The 23,651-nt window shown below is 37.7% G+C and overlaps 1 protein-coding gene across 1 annotated transcript; it reads right to left on the reverse strand.

Annotated features, from left to right (window-relative positions):
- Positions 1-5: 5 nt before the first annotated feature.
- On the reverse strand, positions 6-23,598 carry RNF141 (ring finger protein 141). The gene is made up of 6 exons (XM_004613604.2): positions 23,486-23,598; positions 15,128-15,319; positions 11,856-11,964; positions 11,043-11,224; positions 6,764-6,871; positions 6-3,360 (listed from the first exon to the last, which is right to left on the reverse strand). The coding sequence occupies exons 2-6, from the start codon at positions 15,268-15,270 to the stop codon at positions 3,210-3,212; spliced, it is 693 nt and encodes a 230-aa protein (XP_004613661.1). The 5' UTR covers positions 15,271-15,319; positions 23,486-23,598; the 3' UTR covers positions 6-3,209.
- Between the last annotated feature and the right edge of the window lie 53 nt (positions 23,599-23,651).

Raw genomic sequence — 23,651 nt, forward strand, 5'->3', positions numbered from 1 at the left:
AGTAGTTAAAATTTACTTGCAAAGATTATTTATTGCACATTAATCAGTCTGTCCTATTTAAACAGATTCTATTATTCTCAAATTTTAAATACAGTACATAGTCAAATCCACTTTCTCAGACTAAAATTCTACAGCATAATACAAGTAAACCCGTTGTTATTAAGTTAGAATAGGGAAGACTTCATAACTTATGAAACAAATTCCTTAGAGCTCATGAAACTATTTCACAAATCCTAGAAGGCACACATTATATTTTCTATCATAATAAGTGCATTTAAGTACTTCATATTTTAAAAAGTCAACGCTGTACAGAATACAAAAAGTATACATTAAACAAATTTGCAACTAGTACAATTAGTACATCAGAACCTACCTCACATTTACATCTAAAGAATTATCACCTGGTTTAGGGAGTAAGCAAAAATCTGTGCTCGTTTACTTAATAAGGCTAATAAAAAATTTATATTTCACAGTAGATCAGTTAGTATCTTGAAGTTCATACTGGAAAGTAAAAAGGTTTGGGAAATAGCAAGACCCTAGGCGCACTGTTAAATGATTCCTTGAAAGGTGACAGATTCAGTGGGGGTGGGAGGGGAAAAAATCACTGGCTTTAACTGGAAAGATCCAAAAATCTGTAAAGCAACTTTTCATTTTCAGAAATTTTTAAATCAGAAATATGAATTAGACTCGGCAATTGTAAAATCAAAGGGCAATTTATAGTCTTGGATATAGAAAAAAAATCTGAGAAGGGCCACTATTCTAAGATTTCAAAATACATCATATGGAACACAGAGAATCTAGGGAGGAGAGTCAGGTTCTGCAAATCTGACTTGAAATAAAAAAAAATTGGGGAGAGGAGAGTGTAAAATTAATTTTAAAACAACACCTATTATACATCTGTGCTGATCACGAAATTCTAAAATGTTGGGTATTTCTAATATGTTAAAACTTGAAAATTGGTCGATTTATAATACATACAGTAGTACAGTTTATGTAAAGAAATTAAAATATGACTTTCATATAGTGTAGGGAGTGTGTGTGTGTATATGTAAGAATCCTAAGATTTTAGACAGAAAAAAGTTCTAAAACTGAAATAAAGTGTGAAAACCAAAGATTACAAAGTCTGTTTCTAATGGGACCTACAATCAAAGGAAGGGATTTTCTCAAGGTAACACAACCACTGCTAGGCTGATAAAGAGTCCAAGAGTACTCACGATGCTTATGCATTTGGTGTTGAGCATCATAAATGTCAGCCAATTAGTTGTATGTGTGTGTGGTGGGTGGAAAGGCATAAAATCAGGCTACTTTTGGTCGGGCATTTGTTCTAGGAAAGCATAATTTTACTTGGATGCCTGTTAAAATCTTAGTACCAAAAAAACTCTCCTACCACCAAGCAGCAATATTAGCAACTAGTCAGAAAAGCTAGGTGGAATGTAACATACCTTTTAAAAGGCATTTCAGACTCTAGTTTTACAATATATTGATTTTGGGGGGTGGAGGGGGTGAGGGAGGGGCATACCTGCTGTGCTCAGGGCTTACCTCTGGTTCTGTACTCAGGATCACTCCTGGAAGGCATAGGGCACTATACTGGGTACTGGGGGTAGAACCCAAGTTGGCTGTGTGCAAGGCAAATGCCCTACCCGCTGTCCTATAGTTCTGGCCCCTAGTTTTACAATATTTTGAATGTTAATTATTTTATAGGTGACACAACTGTGTTGCTGGGGTAGTATGCTGTGGCGCCATGCAGTGCTGGGGATGGAAATTACAACTAGGCATGTATCTACCACTTGAATTACATCTTTATGTCCAACCCTGAAATGTTTAACAAAAGACAATAATTTACATTTTAAAAGCAACATTTACAAAGAAACTGAAGTACAATGAAATAATAAGGAAGTAAAATTATCTCCTAGTTTTTGGAGATGTTTTACCTACACATAGTTAGAAGGCTACACCCTTGTTTTGTTTTGTCTTTCTATCTTTTTTTGAGATGGCGGGTGGGGGCAGGGTAGGATTTGGACCACACTCAGTGACACTCATAGGTCACTCCAGATGCGGATGTTCAGGGATTGCTCCTAGCTGTGCTTAGAGAACCATACAGTTCTGGGGATCAAACTCAGGCCTCTAGCGTGCAAAACAGGCAGCTCTAGCCCTCTGAGCTATCTCTGGATCTTTATTTTCTCTTGGTCTAATAAATTTGAAGATTTGAGACTTCATAAAGAGTCCTTCAGTCTAAGAAAATAAAAGTACCTACAAAACTTGGAATACACAATTTAGGATCTGTGATGAGGAAAATGTTCCATCTGAAACATCAAAACAGCATCACTAGAAAGTGATTTTAGAGGCCCTGGAGACATCTCAAAAGGCTGAAGCATATGTCTGGCAGGCAGAGACCCCAAGTTCAATTTCCTGCTCAGGCCCCTGAGCACCACCAGGCTGGCCCTAGTTGCCGCCCCCTCACCTGCTGGGTCTGAGCATTACTGAACCAGTAACTGGCCTCTCTGAACACTGTATATATGAGAGACGGGGGCAGGGGTTGATAGCAGCTTTATAGAATAGCTTCCTAGGTGTGAGAAAGCTCTTCCAGAATAGCCAAGACAGTTCCCCACCAGAATCCATTTACATACCAAAGTCATGCCCGGTTTTATAGCCCTCCCGAATTATGCAGCACTGGGGAGGGAGGGTAGAGGCTTAAGTAAAAAGTACAGTTTCAAAACACTACCAAAATTAGGAAATAACTGTGTATCATTTCAAGTAAAAATCAGTAAAGGAGCAATAATTAACCACAAGGGGGCATAGATACTCCTTAGATTCCAGCAGATAGACTAGTAGTACATGCACTTTAATTAAGTCTACATTAACTGTCATTCCATTTTTTTCTTAGATGGCTACAACTTTTTCACATTCATGGTTTACTCGGAACCTATCTAAAAGATCTAAAATGCTCCTGGCCTGAAAAGGTGTTTCAGAAGCCTCTGGAAATGTAACTTTTACTTCAGCAAAGAATTTAAGAGCAATTAGTTCTATTAGAATAGATAACTAATAGGAAAATAGTGACTAAAACAGTAGTAAATTTTAGTTTACCACAAATGGAAGACATGGAAAGTTTATCAAAAGAAATACTTGCCAGAAGTGCAAAAAATAAATTCTGTGTCTGTGTCTCTACAAAGCCCCGTATTTTCTATGACCAAAGTGTCTTTGCCCAGCGGTCAGGGCCGATGGGGCTGGCCTGCCTCATCAGCCATGTTCAGAATATAGTTAGCCATATCATCCTCTGTGGGCGCATCTGACACCACCCAGGATTCATTGGCTCCACTCATCTGCAGACGACAAATAGGGCAATTCCTGTGCCGATCACTCCTGTAAGAGAATCAAATAGAGAATGACTGTTCTTTTATTTTTTAGAAACAGGTTTGTTTAACAGTAACAAATGGACATACCTTAAAGTAAGCAAACAGCATAAAAGCACACAGTGAAAAATAAAACTCTCCTTCTCATTACAATCGTTCATTCTTTCCCCCAGAGCAACCAGTGTTACCAGTTTCTTTTATATCTTAGAGCACAGGCTCCATACTTACTTGATTTATTCTCCGCTATTTGAGAAAAAAAAAAATCACCCCTCCAAATGTAACTGAGATTATTATGGCCCTCATGGATCGTCCAGCATTTCCCGAAGATGGGAGAGGACGTCGTCTATTTTGGGAAAGACAGATATAGACTAAAAATGATCAAGTTTATGAATCTATATATCACTGCCCTTATAACTTGACATATATATATATCTCATAGACCATATGCACATAGTACAGCTGTCTATTCTTTTGAAGTATTTATTGCATGGATAAACCATAATTTATTTAACTGGTATCCCTTAGGAGGACATTTAGGTTTTTCCTGGTCTTTTGCTTTAATGGAATGGAAGTATTCAAGGTTTTAAAACTGTAAAAAAATGAACTTTATATACACAATGACTTTTCTGGGAGGAAAAGATCTAATGTCTGATCATTTATCATTATGTTTTCCAAAAAGAATTTTTTTCTCATCAAATATAATTTTGGAAAATTCAAAAATAGCACATCTGAACCAGAAACATGTCATTCTCGGAAAATGTTTTTCTCTTCATCTCTCATGGAAATCTGAAGCCAGAGTAATTTAATTGTATCAATTTCTCTTTGGCTTTTGTGCAAAAATTTAGAATTATGTTCCAAAAGCTAAATGTGAAAGTTAGAGCTGGCATATATTATTCAGGTTGATTTCTGGTTCCCTGGAGATATTTTACAAGATAATTAAGAGAGTGCTCTTCAGTGCACAAGTTACAAAATTTCAAAACAGTCCGTTTCTACTCCAGGCAACAGGAACCAGATTTATTTTCCCACTTAAAGTAACTAAAACAAAGGACAAAACACATGAAGTAATGGCCTTTAGCACTGGACATCAGGTGGCAAACAATAATCCTGATCTATGGGAAGCAGGGAAGGTAAATCCCAGTGCTGCCCCAGCTAAGTGCCTCTTTTCCAGGCCAGGGACTGGGCAGAAAGCCCCAGCTGGAGAGAGAGCTGAGAATCCTGGGAACAAAAGGAGCCAGAGCATAGGAGAGGAGAAGAGCACTGAGGGGAAGTTCTGGAGAGCAACACAGGATTAATGATCAGTGTGTGTATGTGAGGAACTCCAAGAGGCTGATGACTCCACAAAATAAATCTCAGGGAGTAATTCCTAAAGCTCCACAGGGTCTGGGATATTGTCTGCTTCCATCAGCCTCATAATTATGTGAATCTTGTAATTCACTGACGTAGGGTAATTTGAAGAGTCTTCTCTTTTTAGGGGGGCATAAATAGTTCTAAATTAAATACTGCTCAAGTCCTACATAATAATGCAAATGAAAACCAGGGAGAATTTACTACACACATCAGAATGACTAAAATATCATACTACGTACTGCCAAAATGATGGAGCAACTGAAATTCTCATATACAGCTGATGGGAGTGTAAAAACGGTACTTTGGAAAATAGTTGCTTCTGTAGAGTTACCACAGATCTATCACATAGGATTTAATCATTCCACTTCTATGCATTTACCACTCAAAAATGAAAATGTATGTTCATTGAAAAGACTAATCCATGAGGGCCAGAGAGATAGTACAGTAAGTAATATGTTTGCCTTGCATGCAATTGACCTGGGTTCAAACCCTGGTACCACATAGGGTCTCTCAAGCCTGCCAGGAGTGATCCCTGAGTGCAGAGCCAGGAGTAAACCCTCAGCACAGCTGTCACTGTCACTGTCACTGTCATCCTGTTGCTCATCGATTTGCTTGAGCGGTCACCAGTAACGTCTCCATTTTGAAACTTGTTACTGTTTTTGGCATATCAAATATACCATGGGCAGCTTGCCAGGCTCTGCCGTGCAGGCGAGATACTCTCAGTAGCTTGCCGGGCTCTCTGAGAGGGGCGAAGGAATTGAACTCAGGTCGGCTGCATGCAAGGCAAACGCCCTACTCGCTGAACTATCGCTCTAGCCCCCTAGCACAGCAGTTAAAAAAAAAAAAAAAGACTAACCTGGGTATGATAGTAGCTTTATTTGTAACAACCAAAAGCTAGAGGCAAAATAAGTGTCCATTTATAGGTACATGGATAAATAACTTGTATATAGAATAAATATCAAAAAGCAACAAAAAGGAAGGAAATACTACAGGCAACACATTCAATACTATAACATGGTGATGTATCAAAATATCATATAGAGTGAATAAAGACAGCCCCCCAAAAATAAGAGTATTACTACATGATTTTACTTACAAAAATTCTAGAATTCAAATTTTTTTTTTAGTGACAAAAAAAAGCATATTAGTGGCTGTAGATTGAAAAGAAAGGATGGGAAGGAAAGTTTACAATGTGATTTTATAAAGAAGTATTTTGGGGGACACACCCAACCTTGATCAAGGGTTACTTCTTGTTCTGCACTCATGAATTACTCATGGCATATAGGATGTCAGGGATCGAACCTGGGTCAGCTGCATGCAAGGCAAGCACCTTACCCGCTGTACTATTTCTCCAGCCACACAAACAAAATTTTGTGGATAATGGGCATGTTCATTATCTAGATTATTTGATTTTTAATGGCTTTATATATCAAAACATATTAATTTATATTTTAAATACATGTTAATTATAAATACTCTTAAATTATTCTTATTTTACACAGTTATCATCTTGACTATCTGATCTCTGAATCCAATATTCACATTATTATTTTTTTTCTTTTTGGGTCACAACTGGCGATGCACAGGGGTCATTCCTGGCTCATGCACTCAGGAATTACCCCTGGTGGTGCTCAGGGGACCATATGGGATGCTGGGATTCGAACCAGGGTCAGCTGCATGCAAGGCAAACGCCCTACCCGCTGTGCTATCACTCCAGCCCTATTCACATTATTTTTATCATATATATACTCACATATATATACAGAGAGAGAGAAAGAGAGGGTGAATGAAGAAATGAGGAAAAAAGAGAGAAAAAAGGAAGTATTAATTCTAGACTCAAGTCAGGAAATTTCCTTATACTATTGTCATAACTAAGATATAACCCTAAGTTTTATAAACTTTAGAAAATAAGCATTTTTATCCAATTGAAAGCATGCCACAAATTTTTAAGTACTAAAGAAAGAACAAAGTTTTTACACTTAACTATAATTTTAATTTTGGAGTATATTAATAAGCACTATTTAGTCTGATCTTTGCCTAGAGAATGCAGGCTGTAAAAATCTTACCATTTATCAATACACTTCTGACAAAAGCTGTGAGCACAAGGCAGGATGAGGTCGGCTCGGCCATCCATGCAAATGCAGCATTCCTCTTCCTCCGTCAGCTGCTTCACCCTGCAATGTGAACACTGAGCTGGAGGAATATCTTCTGCTGTCACTGTGCTTTCTACTTTGTACCCTTACCATGCAAGATAGAAAGCTCTCTAAAAGTGGTCCATGCCAGCAGGGCCCTCCCATGCTTATAGTGGATATAAATGAAAAAAATAGGTTAGTCTGCTTCTCATCTGGGAAAGATGACAGATGGTGAAATCTTCGGCCCATCATGATTCAGTGTGCCCTTGAACCATGGAGCTTGACTGTGTTATTTTTCTTTCTTAGAACACTCATGAGTTTAGTCAACTAGGACTTCAGCAACTCAGCTCAAATATCTCGACTCAAAACCAGCATTTCCATTAATTTCCATCAAATTGAGGAGTTAAATACTTCATTTTAACTATTTATTGTTTGCTTTATCCATAAACTAAAATTTTTTATACAGAGGGAGTTTATTTTAGGTTTTCAATAAATGCTTTTTTGGACTGATTTTAACTTGATTTTCTTTGTATTTTTTTTCTCTTTGTATTTTTTAAGGTTCTCCTCATCTAGTATATATTACTTTTGTAGTTACAAAAATAAAAAGAATATTTGTAAGTTTTGCCACTAGATTATGCTAATAGTACTGCATATTACATTAGTACAATGTAAAAATTTTTGTAGATTTGAACATGAAACAGAATCTCAGTAAATGTCAAATGTACATTATTACATCACTGAGTGGTAGTAAAAGTGGAAGAAATTAGTATATGTTAAGTTGGAACAATGATTTAGAAAAAAGAATTATGACAGAATACATTCTAAGTGAATAAATAAAATCACTTGGGGGTAGGAAAAAAAACTATGTAATAAGATTTGGGGGGAAAAAAGAAGAAATGGAGCTGATTAAATATAGCAGAGAAAAATATCCTTGAATTCCAGAAGAATAACTTTGCAATTTCTGATATGTAGATAGAAATCAGAGTTAAATCAAGGCAGAAGTAAATTACCTCTGAAATCTCTTTTAAGAGAGATTAATTGGAAATAAAAAACTAGGACAGTTTAGACATGTGTTTTTCAACCACTGGTCCATGGACTGGTCCTGGTCCACAAGGGTAAAAGAGATTGGTTTAGAGATGGAAAAAACTAATAAGAATCTTATTTCAACAATGCATCTGGGAAATTGTAGGGTGTAAGGGGTATTGCAGGGCAAAACATCGAATTTGGTAATATAAAATGTTATGTTTGGGCAAAAGAGAACCACTGAACAAAATAAAAAATGAAATAAATACCTAGATGAATGTGAATAAGAATAATTACACACTCACAATTTAGTTCAACTATTTTATGTGCCTTTTAGGCCCTGCATATTACGCCAGGCCCCACATGCACTGAGATCCTTCTATTTGAAGAGATTACATTTACAGCTAAGACTGTGAACTTGGTAGTCAGTCAGAAAATATAGTTTAATCTATAGAGTGTAAGAGAATTCTGAGGGTTAGAGCCTAAAAGTGAGGAGTAGAGGTTCATGAAAACCATTCTGGAAAGAAAAACAAACAAAAACCAGGAGACACAGAAGCAGTTAGTAAAACCTGTGCAACAATCACTTGAGCAGGGAACAGTGACCAGAAAGGAGAAAGTCTTGCTTTTTTTATTCTTGTTAGATGACATGTAGAACAAAACGGGCCATTATTCAATTCTATCTATTGCCCTCTTCTCCAAAAGCAATGACAGATAAAGAATTATCCAGGAAAACCATCATAAAGAAGAGATCCACATAAAGGGCAAATAAAATATGGACACTTATTCTTGAGAAGATAGGCTCAAATGAGAATTTGATTTACAGTTTTCAAATATTAGAGAACAGACCTATTTGATGAAATTTGAGCTAATCAAAAGAATAAGTGGAATGCAGGGATTAAGGAATATGAAATAGTAATGTATTAAGAGTTAAGTCTTATAGATATTGTTATTGCATAATGGGCACTGTTCTAATCACTTTACAAATATTGACTCATAACAGTTCTAAGAAATAGATTCATTATTTTTTCACTCTCTTTTAAGATAAGGAAACTACAGAGAGTTTCATTACATGTTGGAAGGCATAGTTGGGAGTAGAACCAGGATGTGAACCTAGGTGATTTGATTTGAGACTTGTTGGGTTGGTTCAAGAAAGCTAGATTTTGCTTAGTCAAGGGAAAAAGGGAAAATTTCAGAGTGCTTAGAGCCTAAGAGAAAGTTTGCTTTTCTGGGCCAGTGAGTACTGTATAAACTGCATCGTGTTTAAGTACAATTTGGATTACCATTTGGCTGCAAGTGATCAGTAGGTCTTATTTTTCAAAGAATTATCTGTGGGTCACTAGCAGAGTCATCACCAGGGGCCTGACAGAATCTCAGGCTCCTCAAAGCCTCAAAGTATAGTAACACTGAATATCAATTTAGAAAGTACTGTTGTAGGATCATTATGCATCAGAGCAATAATAACTGTAGAGGTTAGAAGGATGCAGTGTGTCTCAATCTAGGCAAATTTCTAGCTATAGCACTTACCTGTCTAAACTTCAATTTTTTTCACCTGAAATGTGCCAATAAGTGCATTCCATGAGGTTACTGTGAGGTTAATGTGAAGCATCATCAAAATACCTAGTGTCCTGTAAGTACTCAATTAATATAAATCACCAAGAGAAATATGCTTCAGATCTAGGCCTAACCGAGGCAAATACTCTATAAGATCACCTTCAAATTTGAAAGTCCATTGTTCCATGAGTTAGTGTAATGAAAGGGCAAAAGACACAAAAAGGCAAGAAGGAATCTTAATCCACTGATCAAGCAATGAGTATGCCAGTTTCAAAGACACAATAAAAAGTGGTAACATCCATACCTCCTTCCTTATGATGACTGCTACAAGAGAAAAGCATTATTTTCTTTTCTTTTGCTATGACAAAGCTTATATATATATATATAATATACTGGTAAATTCTACTCTGAGTTTTCAAAATACTATACAAAAATGAAAGGAAAACGGTAGAAAATCAGGTAATTATATTTGAAAGATTAACTTTACAAAATACAGAAAAGTTAAGCCTAAACACTACCCATAATATTCTCAGACTTATTTGGTATTTTACTAACCCTAAATAGCCCAAAGTGAGAAAACCAAACTATCCTATAAAATAAGAAATAATAAATAGAAATTACATAGTATATAAACGAAGCAATGAAAGAGAAATTCTGGCCAAGTTATACATATATATGTGCATATATAATATATATATTATACACACACACACACACATAAGGTTTTGTCATTGGCAGTGCTTCAGGCTTACTCCTAGCTCTATGCTGGGGGGTCACTTCTAAAGAAGCTTGGGGGACCATATGTGGTGCCAGGGATTTAACTGGGGTCCTCTGCATGCAAAACAAGCACCTTAACCCTTATACTATCTCTCCAGCTACAAGCATATTCTTAACTTTAAGGTAAAAGATACTGTCCGTACAGATTGCTGCTTTTTACCCAGTATGACAGTGAGAAATGATGTCAGCATATCTGGATCCACATAGGACTTTTTCATCAAAGCAATAACAAATTTAAATTATGATTTTCCACCTGACAAAAGCATTATAGAGAAGGAAAAGAACATTTCCATAGAATGGTAATACATTAGGGCTGAGTCAACAAGATCCATCAGAGAAAACTCTGGTTGACTTAATTTACTTTTGGTAACTCAGTTAATATATGTGATACATGTAACCTGCTCATTCTTCAATGGACTATCAAGTCCTGGATCCAATATTTGAAAGTTTAATGTTGGAAAAGTCAAAAAACTTCAGGAAAACTGGAACGGTTTTGTCAGATTCTTGGATCTGTCTAACTCAGATTCTTGGATTTGTCTAAGTCCAGAAATATCAATTATAAGAGGGGCATTAACCACCACCTTTGTTATTAAATGCAAATATGTCATGAGAGGATTCATGAAAAACAGATTAACAGAAAAAAAAACACATTGTAAGCCTTTAAGTTTTCTTTAGTTAGATAATCTTAACAATGTCTTAAAGCACATAATAATCCAAAATCAAATTCAGGGTACATTATAAACCGAGACAAAAATAGTGGGATTTTGAAATGTCACCAACAGCAATATCAAAACTATTAATAAGATTCAAGTAACTTGCATACTGGAAAATAAGGGAAATATAGTAATTGTGCAGTGTCTACCTTCCCATCCAAAGACTAGCCTGACAAGATGTTACAGATGATGAGTTTTCATCAAAGTTTTCAGAAGTAGAACTCTGTGCCAAAACTCCTGCAGCTTGACTTGTTATATCCTTATGAAGCTGAATAAACTGGTACAAGTTCATGATGCGTGATGCTTCCACGATGCCACTGCTTTTATTAATCTAAAAATAGCCCCCAAAGAGAAAAAAAAAGACATTTTTTTTAACAAAAGTGGGGTGGAACAGTCAAACAATTGAGGGAATAGGAGTCTTTAAGGTTTACAAATTATTTAATTTAAAAAGATCCTGAACAAATGACTAGTGGCATGATGTTCCCTCATTTGTGGTGGTTCAAAGTACTTACCCAAATTCAACACCTTTTGTTTTGTTTTGTTTTGTTTGGGGGCCACACCTGGTGGTACTCAGAACTTACTCCTGGCTCTGAGCTCAGGGGACCACTCCTGGCACGGATTGGAAGGACATATAAAATCCCAGAGATCTAACCTGGGTCAAACACATGCAAGGTGAGTGCCATATCCACTATACTACCCCACCAGCCCCAAAATTCAACTCATTTAATTACTTAAAATAACCCCATAGTGTCAATTAGGCATTATCCTATTTAGTGTTGAGGCAATTTCCTCATACTTAAGACATGAAATTTAAGATCGCTCAGCAGCAAAGCACCTGCAAAGCAGCGGGGGCTCCTGCATACAAAGAATGCAGTCCAGTCATTTAAGCCATCTTTTGATCTTTAACTGTAGCTCTAATCACCAAGTTTAAACTCAGAGTTGGAAATCTCTATCACTCTCACCTTGGTGCAAACCACCCGTACAGCCACTTTCCAAAAGGCAGAGGAATCAGAGCCAGGTTGTACCTCAAAGATAAGGTGTTTCTCCTGGCCAGAAGCTATCTTAGCAGTTCTGAAAAGACAAAACACATTTGTAAATTTTATGAAGTTACATAACACAATAGTGCCATGAACGTGTGAGAAACACTTCAAAACAGAAGGAAAATTTAATTTAAAAGAGTCACAGGATTGTAACAAAGAAATATAATATTTTAAGAGGATTAACTTAACCAAGTGACATACAGCTAAATAAATTGAGGCATCAAAAATTAAGCAACTAGCTTTAGGTAACAAAGTCTCAGTGTGGAAAATAATTCAACCATGCCAATTCTCAGTTTAGTTTTCTAGCTATCAAGCCATACTTCTGCATAGGATTGATTTTATAGTTTTCAGATAGCATTGCACTTGCACGACACCCATGAGCTCAGGAAAATTAGTTTAAAAAATCCAATCCAGTCTGAAACCTCCTGTGGTAAATAAAAGGTACACATTCTTAAACATAACCTCTGTATCAAACAGTAAACAGAACTTGTAGATGCTTTCATAGGATGAATTCTATCTGGTATCTCAAGGCAAAATTTTATATACTAGATGAAGTTTATTATATAAATTCCATGATTCTAAAGATTGATAAATTGTCATATGAATTATAATAAAGATAACTGTATTCCAGGTTAATGGTAAGATTAATTTACCAATCCAATTTTACTTCTTAAACATACAGTCCTAGAAGTAATGCTTCAAATACTACCATTTGTATGATCTTAAAAAAAAGTAAAATAATAGCTCTAAAGTCCATGGATACATTTTTTTTCTTTTTGGGTCACACCCAGTGATGTGCAGGGGTTACTCCTGGCCCTGCACTCAGTAATTACCCCTGGCAGTGCTCAGGGGACCATATGGGCTTCTGGGATTCGAACCCATGTCGGCTGTATGAAAGGCAAATGCCCTACTCACTGTGCCATTGCTCCAGCCCCAACCATGGATACATTTTAATATAAAAGATTATACAATAAACACATATACACAGTAAAATGTAAATTCTATCAGCATCTCCTTTACCACGAACTCTCCAGAGACACAGACATTTCCATTTTATATGCATCTATACATATAAAATCCATATATAAAAATATATACATATTTGTACATGTATATGTATATATACCCAGGATTTTTTTAAAAAAAGAAATCCTATGTTCTTAAAAATACAGCCTTCTAAAATAAATTTTAAGGTTCAATTTTATTCTTATAGAATGGCTAATAACAGTAGATACTATTCCATGTCCAGAAAATATAATATTTTGGTCTCCTCATCCAATGTGTTCAGGATGACAAAGTATGTCTTTCATCATTTGACACATTAACTTGCTTAAGGAGCAAGTTCATGTATCCTACACTAAACTGTTAACAGCAACTGAAAATTCATTTAAGTGGTACTTGACTGCTCAGTGATTTTGATACTTAATGGGCTAAAGGAGAGCTACCAGGATAGTGGAAAGAGCTTCATACCCAGAACTAGTTGAAGATACATTAATATTTGGATAATCATTTTAGCCCTCAGAATGTTCAACCCTCAGCAGAAGGCCTTGCAACAAAGCATATGCTCAGTGATGCTAGCTGAAATACACAGACTAAGAAGGAACTTTTTTTTTTTTTTTTTGCTTTTTGGGTCACACCCGGCGATGCACAGGGGTCACTCCTGGCTCATACACTCAGGAATCTCCCCTGGCGGTGCTCAGGGGACCATATGGGATGCTCGGAATGGAACCTGGGTCGGCAGCGTGCAAGGCAAACGCCCTACCTGCTGTGCTATCACTCCAGCCCCTAAGAAGGAACTTTTAAGATTGAATTTAAAAGGCAATGACAGGACTGGGGGTATGGTTCAAATGGTAGAGCATATGCTCGGTGTGTGTGAGGCCCTGAATGTGCTGACACAACATGCATTCCCCACCCCCAGAACTACCAGGTATATAGCCCTTATGCCCACCAGCACCATCAAGTGTGGCCCTGGTGACTACTATGTCCAAGCACCAAAACCCAGGCCTGAGCTATGAGGCCTGCGCTGCTGGAGGTAGCATTGTTTGCAGTGGTCCCTAGTCCCCTGAGCACCACTGGGAGTGGTTTTATATAAAATTGTTAAAGAATAAATTCATAACAAAAAGACTAAGATCTGGTCTGGGGATGCAAGTGAACAATAAAGGCACCCATCTTAAGGGAACGAGCCCTGGACTCAATTCTGATACTTGGCTTTTTAAAAAACAAAAAAAAAGGCGAGGGGAAGGCTAAGTTCTAAAAGATAGGCTCTTTAAAAAGATAAATTTATAGAACCACTTTGAAATCTATTCAGATTTTGATTTATTAAAAATATCAGTGAGGGGCTGGAGCATAGCCGGTAGGGTGTTTGCCTTGCATGCAGCCAACCCAGGTCCAATTCCCAGCATCCCATATGGTCCCCTGAGCACTGCCAGGAGTAATTTCTGAGTGCAGAGCCAGAAATAACCGATGTGCATTGCCGGGTGTGACCCAAAAAAGAAAAAAAAGAAAAAAAATTAATAAAAATATCAGTGAAATCATATTTCTCAATGATGACAAATGATTACTATCCATGTATCTCTCTGGCAAAATAACATCTCATTGAATAGCATTTTCACTTATTAATCCACTAAACTGGTTGAGGCACAGAAACTGGGTATTCTTTGACTCCTAGAAACCTATCTCTGGAGTGTCATCCTATGAAAGCACTTCTATTAAGTGCTACCTAACTGCTTTCTTAACTGCTTTCCAAGAAGAGTCAATCTGTATGTCTGTGATCCAAATTCATTTTAAGTTCCTATTGTCTCTCCTGTATCTGTAACATATAAATAATACATGTTTGTATATTGTTTTTTTGGGGGTCCCCAAGCAGTTCTCAGGAGCTGGGGGGTTATCTGGGCCTGAGGATGTAGTGCTGCTCATGGGGCCACCAGGACTCTATGTGGTGGAGCTAAGGGAGCCATATGGCACCAAGGATCACACCAAGGTACATAAGCATGCACTATCAACCTGGGCCCCTAACAATATAACTATAAGTAACCAATTACAATATCATAGTAGATGCTCAATATTTAAATATTTAAATTGTTAAATGCTGTTGAAAAGACTTATCAATGGATATTTTGGGCTTCCTCACACACAGTCATGATATATATAGGGCATATACCAGTGAAAAATAAAATGAAAAGAATAAGCCTTACACATCATTAAGTTCAGCTACTCTCCCAAGAAATTCTTCATAAGTCAAGGAGCCACTCTCTCGAACCAATATAACATGTTTTGCTACTTTTTCAGGTAATTTGTTAAGAACCAACTGTGTCTGATCCGAAATTTGCTGTCCCATGATGAAATGGTGGCTTTTCAAATTCAGAAAGTGGTGCTTCACATAGTTTCTGTCAAATATATGTAAAAAGTTATTTTTATATATAATACAAAAACAATTGTATGCCAATCTCATCAAGAAAATAAAGCAAAATCAGGAATACCTTTAAGTGAGGGTTCAGAAGACTTACATGAGCCTGAAGCAGAATTTTAAAGGTTATATATTTTAAAGATTTATATGTCTATTTTTGTTGATCAGATAGCTAAATGAAAAAACAGAATTCATGTGTTATTGTTCAGAGAGAAGCCACTAATTTCTATTTTCATACCAAGTCAAAAACCATTAAACACACACAGACATTCAAGGTATTTAATAGGAAACTTGTTTACCTCATGCAATTTTCCTAAAAATATTTCCTATTTAACATGAGTCAGATTCCAATTAAATTCTTTCCATATATTATCTTATTTATATCCTACAACAACCTAAGAAGCATTTTTGTTTCTATTTTACAGATAAGGAAATATCAAACTGGCTTATCTGAGATTAAACTGTTGGCAAGTGGTTGAAGTAAACTTTGAATTCATGGTTTTAGATCCTAATGTTCATATTCTCAACTATTAGTATACATATTGGATCATGGAATGATTATACAAGCTTAAAAAAACTTGTTGCTTAGTTACTTTATACATGTGCAAGTTATATTTAAGTTTTAAATATATGGAAGTTTAACATATTTTTGATTTATAAAAACTAAACAACTAAAAAATGTTCAGATAATTTAATCACCCCACATTTTCTGTTTTAAAAGTTCTTTTGCTATTTAACTATATTCCATGTTTTATTTTTAAATTCTTGTGTTTTCTTTTAAATTAACTTCTGTGTTTTCAACTTAGAGATAATGTAACTATTTTCTCAAAGGCAATATTTCAGACCAGTAACTTAAGAACCTACTTTTAAAAGATTAATAAGTTACTGAATTGACTAACAATTTTATTCACAAGCATTTATCTAAAAACCACTTATTCTAAGGCAGTGGTGAGGAACCTTGTTTCTGCCAAAATCCAACTGGATATTTACAACATCATTCTCAGGTCACACATTATAGGCATAAGAGCCACAGACCTCCAGCAAGAATGTCTGTCCTAACATGCTTCAAGGGAAGGCCATGTGATTTTTGTGGGGTCTTGTAAGGCCTGTGGTAGTCCTCACTCTAAATTTCTGAAAGATAATTCTGTATATGGTGGTGAGAAAATATTTGGATTTTAAATTTCAAATAGTATTTTTTAAAAATAATGACTTGCTGAATATCAAACATTGAGACTAAAGTTAAAATTTTTAAAAAAAGATGAACTGAGTATTTACTTTATGGTAACATTTTTATAGCTGAATGTGAAACATCTTTCAATTCACTACTACTACTACTACTGCTACCGCTACTATTATTGTAACTACCACTTAGTGAAAGCAATTGGTCTTTGTTGGCCAATTCCACTGTGTAAGAGTTCTCTGAGTACTTTACATATATTCATGGATTTGGTCATTTAAATCCCATGTAAACATTTTTATAGATGAAGATACAGAATAGCTCAGGCAGGAGAGGCTGGAGAGTTAGTACAGTGGATAAGGTATTTGCCTTGCATGTGCCAGGTTTAATCCCTGGTACCCCATATGGTCCCTGAGCCTATCAGGAGTGACCCCGAAGTGCAAAGCCAGGAGAAGCCCTGAGCATCGCTAGATGTAATCCCAGAACCAAAAACCAAAAGAGGGAGAGAGGCAGGGGGGTGTGGGGGGGTGGGTTGGAGCAACAAAGTCATAGAGCTTATGGTTAGTTATTTTAAATTAATCTGTAAAAGAAAAGCACATAACAATGATAAAGTATCTGAAATCCCCCATAAAAAATTCCATCTTAGGGGATAGAGAGATACAGTGGATAGGGTGCTACCGCTGCATAAATGTGTAACCATAAATGTAAAAATTTTGCTTTTGGAATTAAAATATAAGGTATCATATGAGCTTATCCTATTCCTTTTTTAAAGAAAAAGTACAGTTGTACTAAAATATAAAGTTAACAATTACCATTTTAAGTAAGTGTGAGCCTACTTGGCAATGATAGATCTTACATAACAGTTTAACTAAAAGGAAGTTATTGAGGAAGAGCAGGTCACTAAAAATATATACATGAAGATAAAATTATATATTTTTGAACATGGTGAAGTAGATTCACAACTGTATCCAAAGAAAAAGAGATGAATTTAGGGTATAATACATCAGTGCTAAAAATATCCTAATCCCATGAGAAGTAGATTTCCAGGATCAGGACTAGTCTAACGCTATAATATGTTAGTTATGCCATACTGAAATTCTGTTATCAGTCCTAAACAATCACATTCTTAAAGGGAACTCATCATTGAGCAAACTCTTAAAAGCACACAAAATGTTACAGATCTAGAAAAGAAAAGAAAATTATTCTAGGCTATCATAGTTTGGTAACATTGCGATAGGTTTGTTTAAACATCTGAAGAGGAAGTAAGTTTTATTTTAGTTACAGAAAACAGAATGGTGACAATATATTAAGCAGATTCCACATTAATAAAAGAATGTACCACTTGGTGATGGACCTCATGTACACTTATTGAGGTAAGAAACTGTACACCTGAAACCTATACAATGTTGCAGATAATGCTACCTCAACTGAAAATATTAACATATTGTGGGATATCTGTCACTGTCACTGTCATCCTGTGGTTCATTGAGTTGTTCCAGCGGGCACCAGTAACGTCTCTCAATGTGAGACTTACTGTTACTGTTTTTGGCATATCCAATATGCCACGGGTAGCTTGCCAAACTCTGCCACACGGGTGCGATACTCTTGGTAGCTTGCCGGGCTCCCAAAGAGGGGCAGAGGAATCGAACACGGGTTGGCTGCGTGAAAGGTGAATGCCCTACCGCTGTGCTACCGCTCCAGCCCATTGTGGGATATAAACATGGTAAAGGAATATTGGATGCTCAAAGGAAACAGAAACTGAGAACAGAAACTGGTAGAAAGCTTACCACACTCACTGTCCTTTTCTCTCAGAAGAGAGCATAAAATGACATCACCATAGCCATGCCGCCAGACCCTGTGCCAGGCTGTTTCATTTGAGACACCCGGGAGGGAGGTGAGTGAGGTCCTTCCCTGCCCCAAGGGACCAAGCCCCAGCAGCTGAAAACCTCCAAAACTCAACCGCCGCCATGCTCACTGCTCACAGGCGCTGTCCACAACAGGGCTGAGCCTCACCCATGAGTAAACCACAAGTAAATGGCACTTGTGGTCATGGGACATCTCATACCTCACGCCACTCATACTCCAAGAGTATCGTACCACATGTGACAGGGTGTAAAGTAGAAGGCAGCCAATATTAGAGGGAAATATATTTTACACAGGCTCAAACCTTAACAACATATTAGTAGTCTCCTATAGAAAGGCTTAATGGCCCTGGGTAAAATACAACAATCTTCATACACTGTCCTCTAAGGAAAGTTTCTTGGAGCATTTTTGGCAGTTTATTCATAACAAACAATACAAAATAAATTATTTCGGTTCTGTTTTGGGGCAGGGATTGGGATTCAGGATGGAAACATCGAAAATATGGTGATGGGAAGGTGTAATAGTGGTGGTATTGGTGTTTGAATATTAAATGTAACCAAGTATTGTGAACTATTTTATAAAAATTAAATTAAATTAAAATTTAAAAAAAAGAAAGCTGACCACAGGGGATAATGGGGAACAGAGAGGAAAACAGCACTGGGACAACGCTGGAGGGGCGTGGACACCCTAGTGTCCATGGTGCTGGAATATTTATGTATGAAACCATACCAGTAACAGTCTTATAAACCATGCTGCTTAAAATAAAATGCAAAAAATATTAATGTAGTCTAATAAAATTTAATAATGGACAAACTTCCTACAAAAATATATTTTATAACTATTTTCTTTCTGGAAATAAATATGAAACAAATTGGAATGATTTGGTAGAAACAATTCTATGTAAGAATGATATTTTGGTTTAAAATATTAGTCAGAGACAGTGCTAGGTTTAAGAGACTTGCTTTGCATGCTGTCAACCCAGTTCAATTCTCAGAACCAGATGATCCCCCAAGCACCATCAAGTGTGACCCCCACTCCCAGGCAGAGACAGAAGTACCCCCAAGCATGGCTGGCTGTGGTCTAACACTCTCTCTACTCCAAATTTATCCAACACATCAGAAATTTCAACTCTCTCTAATGAGGAATTGAAAGTATAACAACAACAGTTAGGTTGTATTTTATAACTATTTTGTTCACTGAAATGAAGAAACTAGTATAAAGAACTCCAACAAGGAATGAGTCTTGGGAAAACTTCAATCAGAAGTCACTAAACTGAAGAGAATAGTAGAACTAAAGAACACAGTGGAGGGAATAAGGAACAGATTGATGAAAGCAAAGAACTGAATCAGTGTGCTTGAAGACAAGATGCAAAAAAATCATTCAAAAAAGAACAGAAGTAAGAAAAAGAATCAGAAATAATGAAAAAAATGTAGGCTATCTGTAGGGAAATCCATAAAAGAAATAAAGTTTGTATTGTATTATAGGGATTTCTAAAAGAATGGGAGGAAAGAATGGGGTAGATAGTTCTGATGGGAGAAATTCAAGATTTGGTGGGAGAAAGTCTAGTCCCAAACGTCTCCAATCTGAGAATAGTCCATACACCATGAGCTAAGAAATGTAGAGTTTCAAACAGAATAAACTCAGAGAACATTAAGATACATCATAATTAAGATGGCAACAGCCAAGGACAGAATAGCAAAAGCAAAGTAAAAACTTACTTCTAAAGGAGTATCTATAAAACTCACAGCAGATCTCTGTAAGGAAACCTACAGGCAAGGAAATGTAGGATATAGCCCATGTACTGAATGATTGCACAGAGGCACTCAATGCGCTGAATGGTAGGATAGAGTCAAAGCACTGAATAAAATGGTCAATGAACTGAATGACTAGAGAATCAAGATTACTTTATTTGGTGAGGTTATCAATCAGATACAAAGAAGTGGATAAAACTTTACTGACAAAGAAATTCTAAAGAAGTTCTTGGGCACTAAACCAACACTGCAATATGCACAAACTGAATGCATCTAAAAGGCAAATAAGAGACCATAGAAACAAAGACTAAACAAATACCTAGAATGCATACAAAAGTATGATATCAAATTCTTCCTTTTCAATTTTGTTCAGTGGTTTTTTATTTTTGCTTTTTTGGGGGGTCAAACCCAGCAATACAGAGGGGTTAATCCTGGCTCATGCATTCAGGAATTACTCCTGGCGATGCTGGGGGTGAGGAGGGGAACCATATGGGATCCTGTGAATCAAACCCGGGTCAGCTGCGTGCAAGGCAAACACCCTACCCGTTATGCTATATCGCTCCAGCCCCAATTTTGTTTAGTGTTAATGACCTACACTCTACAATAAAATGGCAGTCTAGCAGCTAAATGGATTGGAAAATTGAATTCACCCTTCTGTTGCTTAAACTGCCATGATAAATAGGCTCAAAAGTTAAAAGCTGAACAACAATCGTATAGGTAAACATAATACTTTAGAAGGTTAAGATAATTACACTTACATCAGACAAAACAGACTTCAAAGAGGAACATTATATAATGATCAGAAGAACTAAATGGAAACATTAAGGGCTTCATAGATACATATGGGGCTCTCCATTTCAAAAAGCCCAGTATACATTATTCTCCAGTGAAAACGGGTCATTCTTTAAGATACATCACATTTTGGTTCACAAACAAGTCTACACAAAATCAAGAAAATAGAAATCATATCAAGTCTCCTCTCAGACCACAATGCTATAAAGATGGAAATAAACCACAAACAAAGTCAGAAAAAACTCAAATGCAACACACAGGGTAAAAGAGGAAATCAAAGAAGAAATTAGAAGATTCCTGGATACAAACGGGAAGAATACAAAAGCTACCAGAACCCTAAAGGATATAGCAAAAGCCAGGGTCCATACTTTGCATGCAGGAGCCCCAGGTTTGATCCCTTGGCACCACATGACCCCTCAAGGATCCCCATGTACCAAACTGGGAGACATACTTATACATTGCCAGGTATGCCTCCTCCAAGTAAACCCAAATACAGGAAAATATAAATATGAAAATATAAATATGTTAGAATCTGTCATTAAGTACATATATAAATTGGACTTCTGGTCAACGTTTCTGAAGAAACCAGCATTTCTCATACTATAATTTAGTCCTTTCTGGCTGGATAATAACATGCTTTCAAAAAAAAATCTGAAAGATTTTCTAAATAAAGAACAACTGTTGTTTTCAAACTCATAAGAATATCAAGGATTCCAAAAATGCCACATTCCCTAGTGGGTGGTAACACACTCATAATCATTTTTTTCTATCAGGATTACTGTAGCTCAAATATTTTTGTAAAAAACATGAGCAACTCATTAAAAAAAAAGAACAAAAACTTCCCACAGAAAACAAACTTCCAAACTCCATAATTTAATTCATAAATGAAATAAAGAGTCTGAAGATGCAAGTAGATAACTAGTTCACAAGTGTTGTGGTATTTAAAACCTCTCTGAAACCTATTCTCCATCAAATTTTTATCAACTTATTTACAAAAAAAGTAATTGAAATAGTCAATTATTTTCATTACAAAACAGCCCCTCCCCCAATAAAAGAGCAGATTTTAGGTGTGTTTCCCCCTCCCCCCAGCAGCCACAAACAAAAACCATACTTAGGGTCTGGAGTACAGCAGGTAGGCACTTGGCTTGCACACGGCCTACCTAGGTTCGATTCCCGGCATCCCATATGGTCCTCCCCGCTGTCTGCCAGGACAGATCCCCGAGTGCAGAGCCAGGAGTAAACCCTGAGCACGGGTGGGTATGGCCCCCAACACCGAACCAATCCAAATCAAAACAAGACTTAAATGTGGGTAGGGGTGGATATGTTGATTGTGATAGCACCTATGTCTTTACTAAATACATTTTATTTCTATGAATAAACACACGAATTAGGCTTGGAAGAATTCTCTCCAGGTGGACCTCTCCTATCGTATTGGTAAAGGGATATGCAAGTTTAGAAGTGCATTAAGAAAAAAATCTGTCACACACACATCAAATATAAAGTCCACTGGGACCAAATGCTTCTTGGCCACATACAATCTTGTTCCAGAGGAAAACACTTTGAAAGTGCAGCCAGGCAGTATCAGAGGACACAGATCGTACTATCTTTGAGTTCTGTATTCAGAAAACTCCCCCTTCTCCCTGAGCGACGTCAGCACAGGGGTGAGTAAAGTAAACACTTTGAGCCAAGGCTCACCCCGGGTCCCTAGACGAAATTCTAAGTGGAAGGAGCTCGTTTTACAGCACAAAAGACAGAGCGGGGAAGGGTTGGGAGGAGAAGAAAAGCTTCCGGCTAAAGAGCTAGGAATGACACACCACCTAAATGCGGCGGCAGTTTCATAAATGCACTAAATGTCCGTAGGGGAAAGGACCCGCTCCGAACAGACTGATGGTGCAATTAAAAAGGGGCGGGGACATTTTTAAGAAAACTAGTAAATGCACGCATAACCAACTGAATCATTTCAAGCCTTCCGCTCCAGAAAGAGTCCCAATTACTAGCAAGAAAAAGTCGTTTGGTGTCAGCCGGCTTTCAGCTGGCGAAGGCAAGGCCTAGGATCAGCTAGGTTATTGCAGAGCGATCGCCCTAGGTACACGGAATCCAATTCTGGGTATTTGGTGTTGGGGGGCGGGGCGGACGCGCCCCGGATCTCTCACAGCAACCGGGCTCACCCGCTGCCCCCCGTTCGGCCTCCCGCGTCCCATCGGGGGCACCTGCCCATCTATAAGCAACAGCTACGTCCGCCCCCGGGCTGCATTATTTAAAACCAGCTCGCGGTTCAAGGGGGATGAAAAAAAAGTCTCCAGGTTCCCTGGAATCAGCCTCCAAACCGGACCTGCCACCTCCACCCGCCCCCACCCCCACCTCCGGCTACTGGAATCCGCCAGGTCGGCTGCACCCAAGGCAGGGAGCTCCTAAACTAGCTGCCGCGCGCCCTAAGCAGAAAGGCCTGAAAAGGACCGCAGGGCGGGTGGGACCGGTGTCCTCAAGCCCTAAGAAGCCCAGCTTTCTACTCCCAGCGGGAGGGTCCTCGTCACCGGCGAAAGGACAGCGCCGCAAAGCTCACCCAGGTTCAAGGCATCACGCTTCCGGAGGCGAAGGCTCCGCCCCAGCCCGCGGCTCCGACCGGCCCGCGGGGCCGGAGCGGTCGCGCCTCAGTGACGCTAAGCCCCGCCCTCGAGCGTTGCCTAGATACTGAGCCCGCCCAGCCCCACCCCCGTGACGTTGCCTGG

Source organism: Sorex araneus, chromosome 6, assembly GCF_027595985.1.
Source record: "Sorex araneus isolate mSorAra2 chromosome 6, mSorAra2.pri, whole genome shotgun sequence".
Classification (NCBI taxonomy): Eukaryota; Metazoa; Chordata; class Mammalia; order Eulipotyphla; family Soricidae; genus Sorex; species Sorex araneus.

Excerpts from the sequence above, each read along its gene's own strand:
- RNF141 (XM_004613604.2), bottom strand. The coding sequence starts at position 15,270 with ATGGGACAGCAAATTTCGGATCAGACACAGTTGGTTCTTAACAAATTA. Across the intron at positions 11,965-15,127 it reads GTAGCTGAACTTAATGATGT|AACTGCTAAGATAGCTTCTG; the intron begins GTAAGGCTTATT and ends TTGTCTTTTCAG. Across the intron at positions 11,225-11,855 it reads TACGGGTGGTTTGCACCAAG|ATTAATAAAAGCAGTGGCAT; the intron begins GTGAGAGTGATA and ends GGCTATTTTTAG.